The sequence below is a fragment of the Spermophilus citellus genome (assembly GCF_964194105.1).
Source record: "Spermophilus citellus genome assembly, chromosome: 9".
NCBI classification, from domain to species: domain Eukaryota; kingdom Metazoa; phylum Chordata; class Mammalia; order Rodentia; family Sciuridae; genus Spermophilus; species Spermophilus citellus.
Window position 1 is genome coordinate 21548877 of NC_138191.1, and position 18598 is coordinate 21567474.

General features: G+C 34.3%; 1 protein-coding gene across 3 annotated transcripts in view; it reads right to left on the bottom strand.

The window, feature by feature from the left end:
• The window catches only part of MAGI3 (membrane associated guanylate kinase, WW and PDZ domain containing 3), a 225741-nt gene that overhangs the window by 61266 nt on the left and 145877 nt on the right, over positions 1 to 18598 (bottom strand). For all 3 annotated transcript variants that reach the window (XM_081307115.1, XM_081307114.1, XM_081307116.1), the window contains exons 3-5: positions 14546 to 14665; positions 8319 to 8528; positions 1742 to 1916 (exon numbers count right to left, since the gene is read on the bottom strand). In XM_081307115.1, coding sequence (XP_081163241.1) covers positions 1742 to 1916; positions 8319 to 8528; positions 14546 to 14665 — 505 coding nt within the window. The remainder of the gene's footprint in view (positions 1 to 1741; positions 1917 to 8318; positions 8529 to 14545; positions 14666 to 18598) is intronic.

The following is an 18598-nucleotide window of genomic DNA, read 5'->3' on the forward strand; positions in this document are numbered from 1 at the left end:
TAATATTCTTTTCTTACAGGTGCAGACTTTAACAGCAGACTTTAACACAAATACACCATGCTAGTTAAACACAAATCAAACATATTGACTATAGCAAACAAATAGCTTTATCTAGAGTAAATTTTCAAGTATTCTAAATATTAACCCCTTATTCAATATGAAGATAATTTTTCCTGCCAGTGTTCTTTGCTGTGTGGAAGTGTCCAAGTCTGATGTGGTCCCACTTGTCTATCCTGCTTTGTTGCCTCTTTTTTTGGTGTCAGAAGTTCCTGCCAAATCCAATGTCATGAAGCTTTTCCTCTAGAAAGTTTATAGTTTGGGCCTTACATTTATGTTTTTAATACATTCAAATAATATTAAACTATAAAGAGAATTCTTTTATACATTCTCTGCACCTCCATAATATACTTACTTATCTCTATTCGTAGAGTGAAGTATTGTCAGATCCAATGTCTCATAATCTGTTTCTAAAGATATTTTAGCCACTTCTAACCTTAAAGAATCCCTTAAGTTTCTGGGGTGTGGTAGCATACACCTGTAATCCCAGTGGCTCAGGAGGCTGAGGCAAGAGGATTGCATGTTCAAAGCCAGCCTTAGAAACTTAGTGAGGTCCTAAGCAACTTAGGCGACCCTGCCTCAAAATTAAAAATAAAAAAAGACTGGGGACGTGGGTCAGTGTTTGAATACACCTGGGTTCACTTCCCAATACTTAAAAAAAAAAGTATCCCTTAAATTCCATAGAGAGAAGTATATCTTGTTGTGTCTGTTTTGTATAATGTTTATATAAATTTATTAATTTCTGCATATGGTAAAGAGAATAACATATACTCAAGTTCTATGTTTTTTGAATACTAAATGCTACTTAGTACAGCAAGGTGCTTATTCTATGGGAAGGATCTGGAATTAGAACCATTTGAGGAAACAGATTCAAGTCCCTCACCTTAATTGACTTCTGAATATATATTCTTTATGTGTAGTGCCCAGTCCTCAATACTTAACTGTTATTTGTCAATATTCTATAACTTCACTATATTAATCTTCTAACTCTGAACACACTGCTTTAAATGAAAATAACAAGTGCATAAAAATTTTTAAAAAACTTCATAATGAAACTTTTAGTAAATTATTTGCATAATATTATTCTCTGATGCAAACAACATTCAGTTTTAGGTTGATCTAATCATGTGGTATTCAGTACTTTATGAATATTACATTAATAATGCGTTCCATAAAAATTTTTACTTTTATGCATCTATAGTGTATCAGTTACTCTGAGGATCAGTGAAATTTCTTCCTATATTATTTACTTATATTGTTTGAATACATCAAACCTAAATTCTAGGACTGACAATACTTAGCTAAGATAATAATATGTACTCTGCCATGATGATAATTCTTAATATGCTCATGAAGTTGGATGATCTACCCTAAAGTTAAAAAAAAGGGCAAAGCTAAGCCTCCTTTATTCTTTACATTTTCCATCATTAGTGATGAGTGTATTTTCAATCTCCCTACTTCTATAAAATAGAGGTCAAATATATTCTTCCTTTATCCAAGTCAAATAAAATGAAATGGTATCCAGGGAAATACTTAGATTAAAAATCAACTCTTACTTGTATAAAAAACATTTTTAAACAAAGAAAAAGAAATGAAAGGCACACAACCAAAATGAGATTAACACCATTCCAGACAATCCTCACAGTGACAGGGCAGATTAGAAGAGATACAGACATTTGCTTACTCAATGAAGTAGATCATCCCCGTGTCAGTGTAGGCCATCTCCCAGTTTTTGGGTAGTGGTTCCAGAGTCTCATCTCTCATCATATAATTTCTAAAGTCCACGGAGCTATTTGTTTGGTTATAACTTGGAACAGTCTTCATCCAGTCAGATGACTCAGAATGCCTCTCTCTGTTTTCTGTCATTGTTCAAAACAGAACAGCATGAAAAGTAGGCAAAGTTATACTCTTCTTTAAGTCCCTCTTCATTTCTAACAAAATGCCAAACATTTTTTTATATATGTATATATATAAAATATATAAACCCCACGAGAGAGCATTGCCCCTTTGAATTTTCAGGCCTAATCAGCTCGTGCCGGTCCTCTAACAGACCTACTTAACCCAGTGAGGATGAGTGTGCAGCTGCTGTCCCCACTCTAGCGGGTGGGCAGCCATCTCCTTGCTTCCAATAAATCTCTTGGCTGAACCTCTATTTCGGTGTAATAGATCCGCTTTCATTTCATATATATAAACACACATACACACACACACATATTTGTGCAATTATATATTTCAAATTTATTTATTATGTCCACATTCTGCTATAAATTTTGAGATAACAAATAAACATACCCAATTCTTTTCATTTACTAATTCACATTAATCCCTAGAGTATATTTGATGCTAGTCTGGGAGAGTAGCAACAAAACAACTGTGGATTCAATTCAGTATAAATCCTAACAGTAGCATCACCAGTATTTATACATAATTATGCATATGTCAAGCTTTATTCTAAGTGATTAACATTAACTCATAATCCTCACACCAACCCAGTATATATTATTACTAAACTCATTTTATATATTGAGAAAACTAAAAGACAGAGAGGTTAAGTTAACTTAGTCAAGGTTACATAGTCATTAAATAGCAAAGCTAGGATTTTTTTTATATACTTCATTTTTATTTATTTATTTTTATGTGGTGCTGAGGATTGAACCCAGTGCCTCACATGTTCTAGGCAAGCGCTCTATCACTGAGCCACAAACCAACCCCAAAGTTAAGATTTGAATCTAAGTGGCCTTTGCTCTTAACTGCTACACTAAGCTGCTCATACATTTAAAAACCACTTTTTTAGTTGTCAATGAACTTTTTATTTTTTAATTAATTTATTTATATGTGGTGCTGAGAATCGAACCCAGTGCCTCACACATGCTAGGCATGCACTCTTGCACTGAGCTACAACCTCAGAACCATGCTCATACACTTTTAAAACAGGTCTTTAAATAAAATTTGTCTTTAAAAATTATACTCAAGGGGCTGGGGTTGTGGCTCAGTGGTAGAGTGATTGTCTAGCATGTGTGAGGCACTGGATTTAATTCTCAGCACCACATATAAATAAATTGATACATAAAATAAAGGTCCATTGACAGTTTAAAAAAAGAATTACACTCAAGGGCTGGGGATATAGCTCAGAGGTAGGGCACTTACCTACCAACTAAATAAATAAATAATAAAATTATACTCATTAGACTTCATTGTTAAATATAATTTTGGGGTAATATTAAAATCCTTTTAGAGTCCCAGATTCTATAATGCAAGCAAGTACACTAAAATTTGGTTATTGTATAGGAAGTCAATAATTCATGCACTCACAATTTGTTTCTAGAATTTAAATGATGTTACACAATAATATCATTGTAAAAACTTCAAACTGCAGGCAATGACTAAGAATCAGAAAATCTGAGAAAGGCCTTAGATATCATTCCCTATAGTATTTCAACTCCAATATCCTTTATCCAACAAAATCATACAATTCATTAATCTTTCTACTTATTAACTTTCACTTTCTCCACCCTCTACCCATTTCCCTATTGCTCTTCTTATCCAACTTAAATTTCAAGATCAACCACTATAATCACTTCCAAGTACTCCTGATTCCTTTGCCTCAACCTGACTTGCCTGGCTAAACCATAACTCTGCTTTTTCCACCTACTCAATGCTAGCACATGCAGTTGAACATAGACAATGCTAAGGAATTCAGCTTAAATTCATTATCACTAACCTCAGTGGATATTTAATGATACATGACAATCAGTACATTTCTTTAATTGATTCACTCTGACACGCTCCTAGTTAAATATTTCATAACTTCCTTCTCCTTCAGTCATCTACAGTAGTCCTCCTTTTCTGAGGGCGATATGTCCCAAGACCACCTCCCCCAGTAGATGCCTGAAACTATGAGTAGGAATGAACCCTATATACAGAGTACTTTGTTCCCCTCCATATACACATACCTATGATAGTTTAATTTATAAATATGTGCAGTAAGAGACTAGCAGTAATCACTGATAATAAAAGTAGAAAAATTGTAACAATATACTGTAATAAAAGTTTTATAAATGTAGTCTCTTTCAAAATATATTATTATACAGTAATATTTTCTTACTGCCGTCAGTGTGGGTAACTGAAACCACGGAAAGTGAAACTGCAGATAAGTGAGGGCTACTGTATGACTTTTCTCTTATCCTTAATTTCATTTGGCGACCCTGTTTCCCATTTCACCAAGAAAATGGAAGCAAGCAGAAGAGAACTCTGCAAATTCCCACCATTCCGTCTATACAGCAACTATACCCATTTACTTCACCATCTGTTACTTCCTGAGAATTGTCCATGTTCCTTAGCTAAAGCTAATCCCCATTTATAAATATAACCTGTCCCCTCTTGCCTACAGCCATTCTCTCATTCTCATTTTCTTCCCTATTTATTAGATCATATCCAGCCACATAAAAACATGTTATTCCCAAATTCCTTAAAAACAAAATAATTCTCCTTCTCTTCTGGCAACCATCTCATGTCAGTCTTTTCATACCAAACTACCTTGACAGAGTTTATAATTGCTACTCCCACTACCACTCTTTCAATTCTCTCAGACCTTCTCATCAAGGCTTTTTAACTTCCAATAAAAACAAACAAACAAACAAAAACCCTGTTACTATCAAGGTCTCCAATATTGTCCACATTGCTAAATCTAATGATCAATTCTCAGTTCACATCTTACTTGTGCTCTCAGCAACATCTGAATGGTGGATCACTTTCTTCCTTGTATACTTAGTGACCCACTAACTGGTATCCCTGTTTATACCCTGCCATCCTGTGTCTATTCTCAACACAGTATGCAGAATGAGCCTGTTAAATCTGTTGTGTACTCTTTTACTCAAAACCTTATCATAGTTTCTAATTTCAGTTACAGCCAAATTATTCTAAGTACCTACAAGACCTTGCGTAATATGCATTCCTCCCCACCCCTCATTATTTGACTGACCATACTGGTTTCTATCCTGCTCTTCTGTCTTCCATCTCTCTGCTCCAATCACACATAGTGCATTGTCTATGCTGCACTGAACCACACTGGTTTCCTTGCTGTTGTCTGAATATTGCAGGCATGCTTCCAACTCAGGGCATTTCTCTGTCTGGAAAGCTCTTCTCTCAGATATTTAGAGTTTATTTATTTATTTCAAGTCTTTTCTGCCTATTTAAAATTGCAAACCCTGACCTTTTTCTTTTTCTTCTTCTTTTTTTTTTGGTATCAAGAATTGAACCCACTATGCCACATCTCCAGTCCTTTTTATTTTTGAGAGAGGGTATTGCTATGTTGTTTAGGGTGTCCCTAAATTGCTGAGGTTGGCCTCATATCCATGATCCTCCTGCCTCAACCTCCTGAGTCTCTGGGATTACAGGTGTGTGCCACTATGCCTGGTTTGACTCCACTATTTCTCATCCATTCTCCTCTACTTTACTTTTCTCTTTTGTACCGGCTAACACACCACCTGATATTCATTTATGCAGACCACTTCTGACTCTCTTGACTTTCCCATTATCAGGTAAAGTCCATCAGGACAGGGGTTTCTGTCTGTTTTATTCACTGATTTATTCCCAGTATTTAGTACAAATGGCTAGCTAGTAGTTAGTAGTTTAGAAGGCACTCAACAAATATTTGTTGAGTAAATAAAAAATAAACAAAATGCATGATTTATTTTCTATGCACAAAAATAACAAAAAAAGACACCTAAAATAGAAATCAATCTGGAAGGGAGTTACATTCTTGGGAAATAAGTATTATGATCTATAATACTTCTAATATAGTTCCAAGTGATTGAATAAGGGAGTTTGTATAACATCCAATGACTTGGGAAGATGCTGTTATGTTATACTTATTTTGGAAAAAAAAATTTAGCATCACAACATAACATATGTCATCCTATGTGGGCATATTAACAACCTTTGGGGTTAAATCTTTAGCAAGATATAAAATATGTATTGATGTATACAAATAAGGCACTACCTACCTTTTCCCTACTTCTACTCCTTAACAATTTTCTGGTTTTTCATTTAAATACTTGGAATATTTTCTCTTACAAAGAAACATATAACCTAATGTAAATATCCTGTGGTACCTAAACACAATAGAGAGTGTACAAACTGACTCCCACACACTCTTGGATGTGCTCTCTTTAAATATTAATATCAGAGTATGAAACATCTGGTTTAACAACTGTCTTACATGATAGCATAAACTATTGATATTACAGATAGGTTTATCTCTTAGGGAATCACAGTGATCACCACAAAGCTCTGCATTTGGATGTTAAAAATAAAAAAGAATCTTCTTTCCTCCTAAGTCAAGAATATATAATTCCATATTGGGACAGATTCATGGTCTCTAATCCTAGTGTTCAGCATTTTAAAATATTAACAGAATTAATTTTGTGGGACTGCAAATTTGACATGAATATTAAAAGTCTATCATATCATATTATTATATGATAATTTCCCTTAGTAATCTCTAAAGAATTAGGTATAAATTTCCTTAAACCTTTCCAACCCCAATTTCAGTCTTTACACCCAAATATATAATGTAATTCATTTAACATTAAACATGTTATGTGGCACAACTGTGTGAGAAGTTAGAATGATAAAATAGAACTCCCAATCTGGAGAGGGAAATAAACAATGAATATATTAAAACAATAAATATAATGTAAATGGCAATTTTTTTCACAAGTGAAAAATATTCTTTATTAATTTCTCTCATTTCATTACAAAATGTATGTTGGAAATAATTCGAATAACTTACTTGTGGTTTTTTGTTTGTTTCTTTTTGTTTTTAAACCCCTGGCTTCAAGGACTGAGAATCTCCCTATCTTTTACCAAGTATTGGGAAACATTGATTATTGTAGTCAGTAGGTTATCATTCTGCTATTTATTTTCTCTTCTCAAGCTCTGAAAAAAATGTCCTCTGTATAAATTAAACACCACCACCAAAACAATATAGAATGCTTCACAAATTTATGTGTCATCCTTGTGCAGGGGCCATAATCTTCTCTGTATCGTTCCAATTTTAGTATATGTGCTGCCAAAAGTGAGCACTAAATGGAAAATTTTAATAACTGATGAAGAAAAGATCAAGGTCCTTTGGGAAAATGATATGGAGATGGGGACATGATATGCAAACTTGGGGACATGAACAATTTTTTTTTTTTTAGTTCCTACTTTGTGCCAGGCACTGTTTTTGGTACACTCCTCTACCACGAGGCCTGCGCAGTGGTTTCATTAATGAGGTTCTAGGCATTAAGTTAGTTAGAAGAGATCAAAATAAAACACACAGACAGTACCTTATTTTATATTGCTAGGTCCGAGACGGCTCGCCTCCCTGGTTCCCGCCTCTAGCCGCCCAGCAGGGCATCGAGGATTACTCTGGGCTAGCAGGAGAGAGAGAGAGCGAACACGCCGGGGAGTAGCCTTTTATTTGGGGGACAAGAGATTCAGGGGAGAATTCCATCCAATGAAGGTTGAGGGGGGGCTGCACTCCAAGGTCAGGGTCAGTGATTGGGTCTCCAGGGTCAGTGGTCACACACACCCCCACACGGATGGGCTCTCTCATCAGGAAAGGGTCGGGATAGCTCCGACATAGCCAGAGCGCCTCAGGCCCTTAACGTGAGTCACCCAATCACGTGTCAGAATGGCTCCCCACACACTCCCAGTTACAAACTTAAGAATCACAAAATTATTTAGGGATACTGAATAGGATATTTCACCACTAAATTTCTGTTGGTTTTATATGTAATGAAAAAATAAGAGCGTCAAAGCAAAAAAAGAAAATTTTTTGAGTGAATTCAGAATTTAAATAAAAATATTAACAAACCTTTTGGATAATTTTTACTGGCATATATCTAAACTTCCAAGTACTTTTGTTTGAGCTAAAGGTACATTATAAAACATCTATATTTTGCTTTTATCCTATAAAATAGGACATAAGTCAATAAGATTTCCCTATTCCAGAGTCAAAGATGAACCTCAAATATTTTAAGGAATAGAGTAATGGCATATTATTTTATTACTGGTAGTTTTTCATACATTTATTAAAATTGGGACAACCCATTTTAGTTTATAGATGCTCTACAGAAATATACATTACTCTACACACAGCCTTCTCAAAACATTGGAAGCTTTCCATGCTTCAGCAAAAATTTTACTACTTCCAATTAAACGTCAGTACAGCCAACCCATAACATCCATTAGAAGTTGTTCATCTGTTTACTGACCTGTGCTTCCACTGCCATTAATAGCATCCTTGTCTTCATCTTCTTCCTCTTCAGGAAGAGAGCTGTCCATTCTTTCCATCTTGCTGACAGATGTTGTTCGTTTTCTTTGGGATTCTGTGTCAAACTCATTATCAAAGAGGACCTGATCAACTGGATCTGGCTGGAAAGGGCTGGGTTCTGCTGGAGGCTTGGGAGTTCCATAGAAGTTTCCTGAAGTGGACAAAATAATAGCAGCTGAAATCTTCATGCTGAATCGACTCAGAATAATATGGCCTACTGTATATCCCTACTGTTTCTTACACTGATGTTTTGGAATATCTACCATTGTCCAAAAGGTCGACCTAAGCACTCCTTGTGAGAGAAGGAGGTAGAAATAACAGAAAGAACTCATTTCTCAAGAGCCCTTTATCATATATCATCTAACATTTGAATACTACTAAGGCCAGGAAGTTGATTGATCCTTTCTTCCTTCCTCCCTTCCTCCCTCCCCCCCCCTTGATTATTGCTCCTACAAGACTTGCTTTACATGGGCTTTGAATTAGGACCTAACTTGTAAATTTAAAAGCATCAAAGCTGTCATGTAAGACGAACTAGTACAAAAGGTAGGAGGTAAAGACAATAAAAATAACTCAAATAATTTTGTTTTAATATACATAATGTATTACTTTAGTAAGATGAGGAAATATGTGGGCAAAGGATAAAGCTAAGAACTAAGCAGTTTGCAAAGAAATATGGATTGCTGATACAATTTTTACTTTAAAAATTTTTAAATTTTCTGAGCATTCTAATTATATTATCTGACAATCTATTGAACAAATGGTGACATTATTAGTCTAATTCAATATTGGCTTATTCTCATGAAAGCAAGAAATTAATTTTATCTTGAGGATCAGTGGTTTTTTCAGTAAAAATAAACATTCCAGAGTAGAAGGAAAACAACTGAATATCTTCTCAAATTGTCAAGTGGCTTCCTTCCTGGAGGCAGCCCAATACAATAGGAAAGCACAGTTACATTAACAGTGTGTAGCTTCCACTAGGTGTGACCTTATATTAGTTGTTATTCTAATTTTATAAAAAGTAAATATGATTAGAAAGTAAAATACTCATGATATTTTATTTTAAAAATCCACAACTTTCAATCAAATTCTTTGAAGCTAGGGAGATAATTAAGATGCTCATATATATAAGGTCAATTTATGAGGTAGATGCATTTTTTTCCTGGGTAGAAAAAAATCATAGGTTGCTACCTGTAGCACTAAGACTCATTTATAAATGACACAGTTAACCTTAGGTTGGGAATGTTTGAGGGAGAAAGTGTCAAAATTAATTCCTGAAAGTTTAATTTTGAGTGGTGTCATTAAATAGTCAAGACAAAACAATAAACTCAAACTAAAAAACTTTTCAACTACATTTGCCTCTCTCACTCAACTACTCCCTTGTTTCCAAATCTATGTTTGAAATGGTTGCTTATTTCACAAAGATAGATGCAAAAATTTGTATTAACACACTCCAGACTTTGCAAATTTCCTGGGTCCTAAGTACAAAACCAATGGAAAAGCAGGTTAAGGCTGGGAAGCAGCTCAGTGGCAGAGCACTCTCCCGACTATGTGAGACCCTAGATTCCATACCAACTATAAAAAAAAAAAAAAAAAAAGAAAAGAAAAGAAAAAGAAAAAAACCCAACAACATGGGGCTGGGGTTGTGGCTCGGTTGTATAGAGTGTTTACCTGGCATGTGTGAGACACTGGGTTAGATCCTTAGCACCATATAAAAATCAATAAAAATTAAAGGTACTGTGTCCAGCTAAAAAAATTATATACACACACACACACACACACACACACACACACACACACGGAAAACCACTACCACCAACAAAAACACAAATACTGGTTACTACTTCTCTGGGCAGAGTACAGAAATAATCCAAATAGAGGGGTGGCCAGGGAATAAAATATTCTAGGATCTCATTTTTCCTTTATTGTGGCCAATAATCATACTCTGAAGGAATAAGGATATATCCTGTGACAGAAATAAAAAGTCTACTTTTCTATGGATGATGGTAGTCATCCATAGTCACTAAAAATTTAATAATTATTATCTAACTCTAGAAAGTTTAACTTTTTCCTAAGGGGAAAATTGGAAAAATGCAAGATATTAGAGCTGCTATCCATAATCACTGCAAAGATTTCAAAACTTCAGAATAAATTTTGGCAGTTTCCTTGTTTAGAAAGGTAATCATTGCATATACCTATAATTCCAGTGGCTTGGGAGGCTGAAGCAGGAGGATTGCAAATTCAAAGCCAGCCTTAGCAACTTGGCAAGATCCTAAGCAATTTAATGAGATCCTGTCTCAAAATAAAAAATCAAATCAAAAGGGCTGGGAATATGACTCAGTAGTTAAGCACCCCTGGGTTCAATCCATAGTACAAAAAAAAAATTAATCATTGGGCTTAGTAATCTTAAACCACTGATAAATATTAACATTCCAGATGGCAAGGTATAAAATTCCAAGGTTTGTAAACCCTGACTGTAATTACTAACAGAAAAAATTAAAAAAAAATTTTTTTGGAACTTTTCTTTTTCTTCCAAAGGCTGTTGCACTTTTATAATAGAATTACCAACAATTAAATAATTCAAATATACATAAAATTATAGATAACAATATTAGAATCATATTAGAAATATATATTTTATTTATATGTTTACATATATAAATATTTATATATTTATACTTATTTACATACACATTATCCAGATAGTACCACTGCAAGATTTCTTTGAAATTTTCCTTCTTTCTTTCTGAGGATATACATACCTAATTGCAAATACAATTGAAGCCCTAATTTCCTGACCAATCCTTCCCACTGCCTCCCTGAGTTGTCCTGAAGTTGGTACATGTCATTCTTCCTAAATACTGTATACATCTAGGGTATATATACATGCATTCATAACAAATAAATATTATTGTTTTCAGCAAAAGTCTGGGTGTTTTCATAATGTTTCATTATTTTCATAAAGAATGTATTGTACATATACTTTTGTAACTTTCTTTTTATTCAATTATATTTCAAGAACATATCCATGTTATACATATAAACATATTTTATTCAACTTCTGTGTAATAAATCCATAAATCATAAATCCATCTTTATGAACAAAAAATGCATTTTATTCATTCCCCATCTACAGAAGAGTTATTTCTATTTCTATTCTGTCGCTATTTCAAACAGTGTTATAACGATATTTCTGGCTCCTGTGTACATAAATACATGGAAAACAGTTTCTCTAGGGTACATATCCAGAGAAGGAACTGCTAGGTCAGTTACTGAATTTACCAGTTATTGCCAAAATGTTCTCCAAAGCGACTGTACCATTTTATATTCTTGCCAACAATGTATGGAAAATTCAATTTCTTGCAATTATTAGACTTAATTTTTTTTTTTTTGCCAATCTGATAGGTGTGAAATGAGGTATGATTGTTGAGCCATGTGTTGTAGCACACACCTGCAATCCCAGTGACTCAGGAGGCTGAGGCCAGCCAGAGAAACTTAGGGAGACACTGTCTCAAAATAAAAAAGTAAAAAAGGGGCTGGGGATGTAGTACAGTGGGCAAAGCACCTCTGAGTTCAATCCCTAGTAGCCAAAAAATAAAATTAAATATATAATGTTTTAATTTACATTTCCTTTGAACTAAGCACATAGTAGACAATAACTGAAAATATGCAATATGTCACTTTATCATATACCAAGTTCTTATGCTTCCTGGATGCAAATCTAAGAAAGTATTTTTGTACTTTTAAGGACAGAAGACTTTGTAAACAAAACTTCAAAAGCACAATTATAAAAAAAAACAGTAATGAACTGATGTTTAATTTTTTTTTAAATTTATTTTTTAGTTATAGGTGGATGCAATATCTTTATTTTATTTTTATGTGGTGCTGAGGATTGAACCCAGTGCCTCACACATGGTAGGCGAGTGCTCTCCCTCTGAGCCACAACCCCAGGACCTGATTTTTAAATTTTAAAAATTCTGTTTAATGAAGAAATACAAGACAAGATTAACAGGTGACAGAATGGGAGAAAATATCTACATCTAGTAAGAGAGTAATATCTAAATATCTAAGGAAAACCTATAAATCAGAATATGACTGAGATCTCAACTTGGGAAAAAATGAACAAAGAAAATGAGTATAGTGCATAATTTGCAGAAGTTCAAAAGACTAATAGGCACATGGAAAAATGCTCAGACTCTCTTGACTACCAGAGAAACTAAAATTAGAATGAGATACCACTTCTATAACCATTAGATTGGCAAAATTATGTAACTGAATAATGCCAAGTACTGGGAGATGGTGCCATTATTACAGCTGCTACAGAAACCTTTGTGTACTTCTAGGGAGAAAAGAGACTGGAGAGGCACCAAAACTATTTCATCAGACAAGGATACATACAGTCTACAAGTCAATAACTCGGCTCTTGGGTATATATTCCACAGACATTCTCATACATTTGTAAAAAGACATGTGAGAACGTTCATCTTTACTTATAGTAACAGGGAGTTTGAAGGAAGGCCATCACTAGGAGAATAATTAAGTGCAATGGATTACACACAAATACAGTATATCAACATGGGTGTATCTAAAAACAAAGTAATAAATGAAATGATAAAAATCTGAATGATAAATATATATGACACAGTTCAGTTGTAAACAATATATATGCACACAAGACATAATATACATTGTGCAAGAAGACATACAAAAACATACATATTAAACACATCAGAATGATTAATTATAAGAGGGAGGCTATCTGTGTGAAAGTCAAAACAAACAAGCAGCTGTCCTTTCCTCTAAGCCTTCACTGGCAATCTTCTCTGAGGAAGATATTCCTATTCATTTCTTTAAATCCTTTGTTGTTGTTTTCTTCATAACAATTTATAGTTTTTTGTTTTTTTGACTATTTTCCCCCACTAAGAGATAGGATTAAGGCAGTGGCATTTCAGTCTTATTCACCCCAGTACTACTAGGCTCTCTTACAGTGTTTGGCACATAGTAGGTACTTAACAAATGATTGCTGAATGAATGAAATAGGACAAAATGAATGAGTGAATGAATGAATGAATGAGGGAGTCATGGTAGCTAAACCCAGAAAGGATAGTTAGATAAAACTTGTCAGGTAAAAAATGGCTGAAGATTTTAAATAGGAGAGGGACATGATCAGAAGTGTGCTTAAGGAGGATCAGCATGGTAGCAATGGACAGGTTGGATTGGACAGAGGAAGAAATTGAACATAAGAGACCAACTGCAATAGGCCAGACATGAGCTGATCCAGTAGGCTTCAATGAGATAGTGAAGGTGAAAAGAAGGGCATTGTGAAAGTGGGTACAAAGGAAGAAATGACTAGATGTGGTAACTGACTGAAGTGAAGTGCAAGAAAAGGGAGGAAGTAAATGATGACTCCACTGTTTTGAGCTTGGGTTACTGCTACAGAGAGAAATTATGAAGAATTAAAATACAAATGTGGATATGTTGTATTTAGGGTTAGATATTATTCATCATCATCTGAGGCCCTGAAGATAATATCAAGTAAGAAAGACATGATCACTACTATCAGAATTTATGGAATAGGCAATTATAATAGCATGATAAAGCAAAGATGGAAAAGTAAAGGGTGCTATGGAGTGGATAAGCTTGCCAGGAAAAAAGCATGTTAGATAAGGAAAAATAAATAGGCCTAAGAGAATCATTTAAAAATTGAAACTGATCTCAACTGTACTTTCTGGAATCAAGTGGGTAGAGATATTAAAAGAAAACCAATTATTCTGGTTTTATTGCCCACCCCCCAGCAAGTTATATGTTCCCTTCTCCAAGATAGTCAAGGTACATACAGGTTTTTATAAATATACAGATTTTTATTCCCAACCACAATAGAGAGCAATCAATAAATGCTTGTTGAGTTCTGATGATGACTGTAAATTACTATGAAATATGCATGCCAGTCAGTTTGATTTTTAGTATATTATTTACAATTAAATTTATAATATGAAGAAATGTTTCTATTTTGGTTTAATCCCATCTTACTTAGCAAATTATAAAATCTCCTCATCAAAGGAAAATTTTCCTAAGAAATTTTTAGAAATAGTATTTTACTGATCAAGTTCCCTCTGAAATAATTCATCATTCAGATAGTTTTCTGAGTGTTGTTAATATTAGGGGACATACCATCATAAGTTCCACTTTCTAACAATGCTCCACTCTCTTCCAGTGCTTTGAACTGTTCAACAGAAATGAAATTATAGTCCACCCCTGGAACTTCCCCATCCCTGGGGGCCCTTGTAGTGCCTAAAGAAAAAAGAAAAAAGAAAAAAAAATAGGTTGCAAAGTACTTTTAAACTTACAAAATATTCAGAGTATCAGAAAATTCAGTTTATAGAGGCACAGACTATTGGATATATTGCATTTGCTAGAATGAGGATGAGAAAATTTCAGGCAACTTAACATTATTAGGTGAAAGTAGGATAATAAATGTAGAATGAGTAAATATACTTTAATAAAATCTAGAGATAGCCATGAAATTCAGAACCAAAAAAAAAAAACCACTAAAATAATTTTAGTGCTAAAAAAGGCTTAATCTCTTAAAACACAACATTTAATCTCAATTATCATTACTTAACAATAAGTAGAAATAAATCCACCATTAAGAGACTTCATTTTCTCCCTCCAACTTTATTCAAGTAAAAGTTGACAAACAAAAATTGTGTCTACTTGTGTTGTACAATGTGATATTTTGCACATATTGTGTAAGACAGAATTAATTAAGTACTGGGGACTGAACCCAAGGGGCCTTTTACCACTAAGCTACATCCCAAGCCTTTTCTATATTTCATTTTGAGATAGGGTCTCCTTAAATTGATTAGGGCCTCATTAAATTGCTGAGGCTGGCCTTGAACTTGTGATCCTCCTGCTTCAGCCTACTGAGACACTGGGATTACAGGTTTATATCACCACACCCTGGCAACACACTTCATTTTTAAGTAGTTGTCCTGTGTATGTATCTTATTTTTCTTTCCTAGCATAAATGTAAACTTAACATTCTATTTACTAGAGTCATAAAGATAACAAAAAAGAGAAGCAATTTTTATAAGTCTTTTAATGTCCTTTACTTAAAAATTTGCATAAATATTATGAAGTTATTTTAGACTAACCAAAGGTTTAAGATAGGTATTCATATATTTCATCTTAACCGTTATTCTCTTTAAGCAATTTTTAAAAAATCACTGTTAAGTAAACTGATTTATAAACTGATTACAGCAACAGATCACTAAACTTCTATATATTAAGGAATTTATAATAAGGTAAAATCTTTCTTCTGTATAAATTCAGGTTGTGGCAGTATTGCTACATCTGACAAATTTCGCTAAATGAGAATCAATCACTTTTATGAACTGATATTAGCAATGTCATGTTAAATACTACACAAAACAAAAAAAGACCCAGGCTTTTCTCTGGATATGGTCTGACACAGCCTTCCCAAACCTGTTCCTCCACATAGGTTGAGAGTCAGTCATCTCAGGCTCCTCCTTCTACTCCAACATTCAGTCACCAAATGCTGTTGATTTCACGTCCTAAATACCTCTAGACATTTCTCCTGGTTCCCACAGTCACCTAATTCATATTACTGTCTGCAGCCTGTGTGGTTGGATCCCCCAGATCAACTCTTGCCTATCCTTGGCTATAACTCCCACCAAATTACAGTCAGACTTTTCTTAAAAAAAAAAATTGAGCAAAAACAACAACAAAAGATCCTTTAAGCCCTTAAAAGGTTTCCTATCATTCCTGGCATATTTATAAGGTTCTAGCAATCTTAGCCTCCTCTCCAGTTTCTTTCCTGTCTCACTCCTTTCACACTCCAGGCTTTAGCCATAGTAATCCTCTCTCCCACAACACAATTCTTTCATTGACCCTTACACTCACTTACTTCCAAATCAGTGAATCCTTTGTTCCTTCCCTAGAGCAATTCCTATTTCTTTTCCCACTCTCACTTCTGCTAACTCAGTCATCATCCTTCAGGTCTTGGCTTACAAAATTTCTTTAGAGAATCTTCCCTGATTCTCACCTAAGGTATGGCAGCATGCAGAAATTATGTCTGTTTGGTTCGCAATACCCCAAGTCTTGACACAGTGCAAAGATCTTGAAGTGTTCAATGTACAAAATTGTCAAATTAAGTGAAAATTCTAAACAAATAATGTAATGCCTAGCAATATGCTATTATTGTTATAGATTAATTAATGGGAAACTTAATTGCTCTCATATTTTAGTTGCATTACATTTGATTATATTATGTAACATGAAAAAAAATCCACAAAGATAATAATACATTAATTGTAATGACTTGAGAAAATAATGCTTAAGCCAACATTCCATGCAATAAAGACTATATTGAATTCCCGTCCTCATTTTTTAACCCAACTTTTTCTAAAAATAAATATTTCTGTTTTATATAAAAGAGGATACAAGCACTGGAAAACATTTTTTAGCATAATATAATTTTTCATTTTCAAGTATTTTGTGTTTCTCATATGAGCCAAACTATATTATTAGATTCCCTATGTCAGTAACTTTTAGCTTCATATTAAATAAAAATTAACTTTAAGAAGTAAATTCAGTGGGTTAAAATTATTATTTATAATGATCTGTAATAGATGGAACAAGCATAGCACCTCCTTCCCATTAAGAGGTGGGGCCTGTTGCTTCATCCCTTGAGACTCACCTGGATTCATGACTAGCTTTGATTAATTTAATGGAGAGCATGATGTTAAGCAAATTTAGGAGTCTAGACTTCCACCTCCACCCTTTTGGAATGTTCTTGACACCATGCAAGGAAGTTCAGGCTAGACCACTGAATAATTACAGAGTCCCAGCTGACAAACAGCACCAAGGCCTCAGACATGAGTGAGCCATCTTATTAGCCCCTCTATCCACAGTTGAGCTGCCAAAGACTGAAGCTGCGTGAGTGGTCCCAGCCAACTCACGGAATCACAAGAAGTAACACATGACAGTATTTTAAGCCACTGTGGGGCTGTTATGCAGCAAAGACTAATTGAGATATTATCCAAATAAATTCTACTATTAGATATAATGACTATATAAAATCCAATTTAACAGCAAACCAGGTTATGGATAATACTGCAAAAAGAGGACTGACCCAAGGGCCAGGAGGAACTGTTTTAGTCTGAGGTAATTAAAAATGGCACAATTTGGAGTAAGACTTTAACCTCTCTGGAATTCATTCTCTTTCTGCAAAGTGGTATTAAACAAAATGATTCATGGTTCTTTTCTTTTATAGGTATGAATGATATATAGGATTACAACATATGTATATTTCTAAAAACGTAGTAGCTTTGATGTTAATTCTCTTTACAATATTATAAAATTTAACTTTCTTCACAAAAGCCCATACATATAAAAAGCTCTCTTCAATCCCCCATCCTCCTACTTTCCACATTACAGAAAATTTACCTTTATATTCTCCTGATACTTATATATTGCAAAGCTTTTCACATCCCCTCCTTCACTTACTACCACAGTTCTCCTTTTTACATTGATATTTTATTCATGTCTAAAATGTTTACTCGTGTCTCCAACCCCTCCCTCTCATTCTTTCCTGAGTGCATTCCAATCAGCTCGTTGTCCCAGCCATTCAGTGACACGTGTGCTCTGTTCAACCACAGTCTTCACTTGGCTGAACTCCATGGTTAATTTCAGTCATCATATTACCTGTCCTATGAACAAGTGATATAACTGATCATTCTCCTTTTTAAAGTACTGAATTACACAGAAAAGCATATGAATTTTAAAGTTGAAAAACTAAAAGTAATTTCACCCATATGAAGAAATAGGACACTGTTGCACATCTGATTTTAAACCTTTAAATTTCCATCCCCCAAAGGAGCCACCATCTTGACATCTGGGATGATTTCCTTTCCCATGGCTGCACTGACTAAGGAATGTGTTTCTAAGCAACATATATTAGGTTTATAATTTCATGTGAGTGGAATTATACAATAACATTCCTCCCATGTCCACACAGGATACTTGTTACTAGGTTTTAAAAATTTTTCAGTGTTGAGTGTGTAAAGGCACCTCGTGGTGTACTTAATGTGCAAGTGCATTATGAGATTAAACATTCTTTTTTATATATTTACTGGCTGCCATGATTTGAAAATGATTTGTCCCCACCTCAACTCATGTTGAAGGCTGGTCCCAAACTTATGA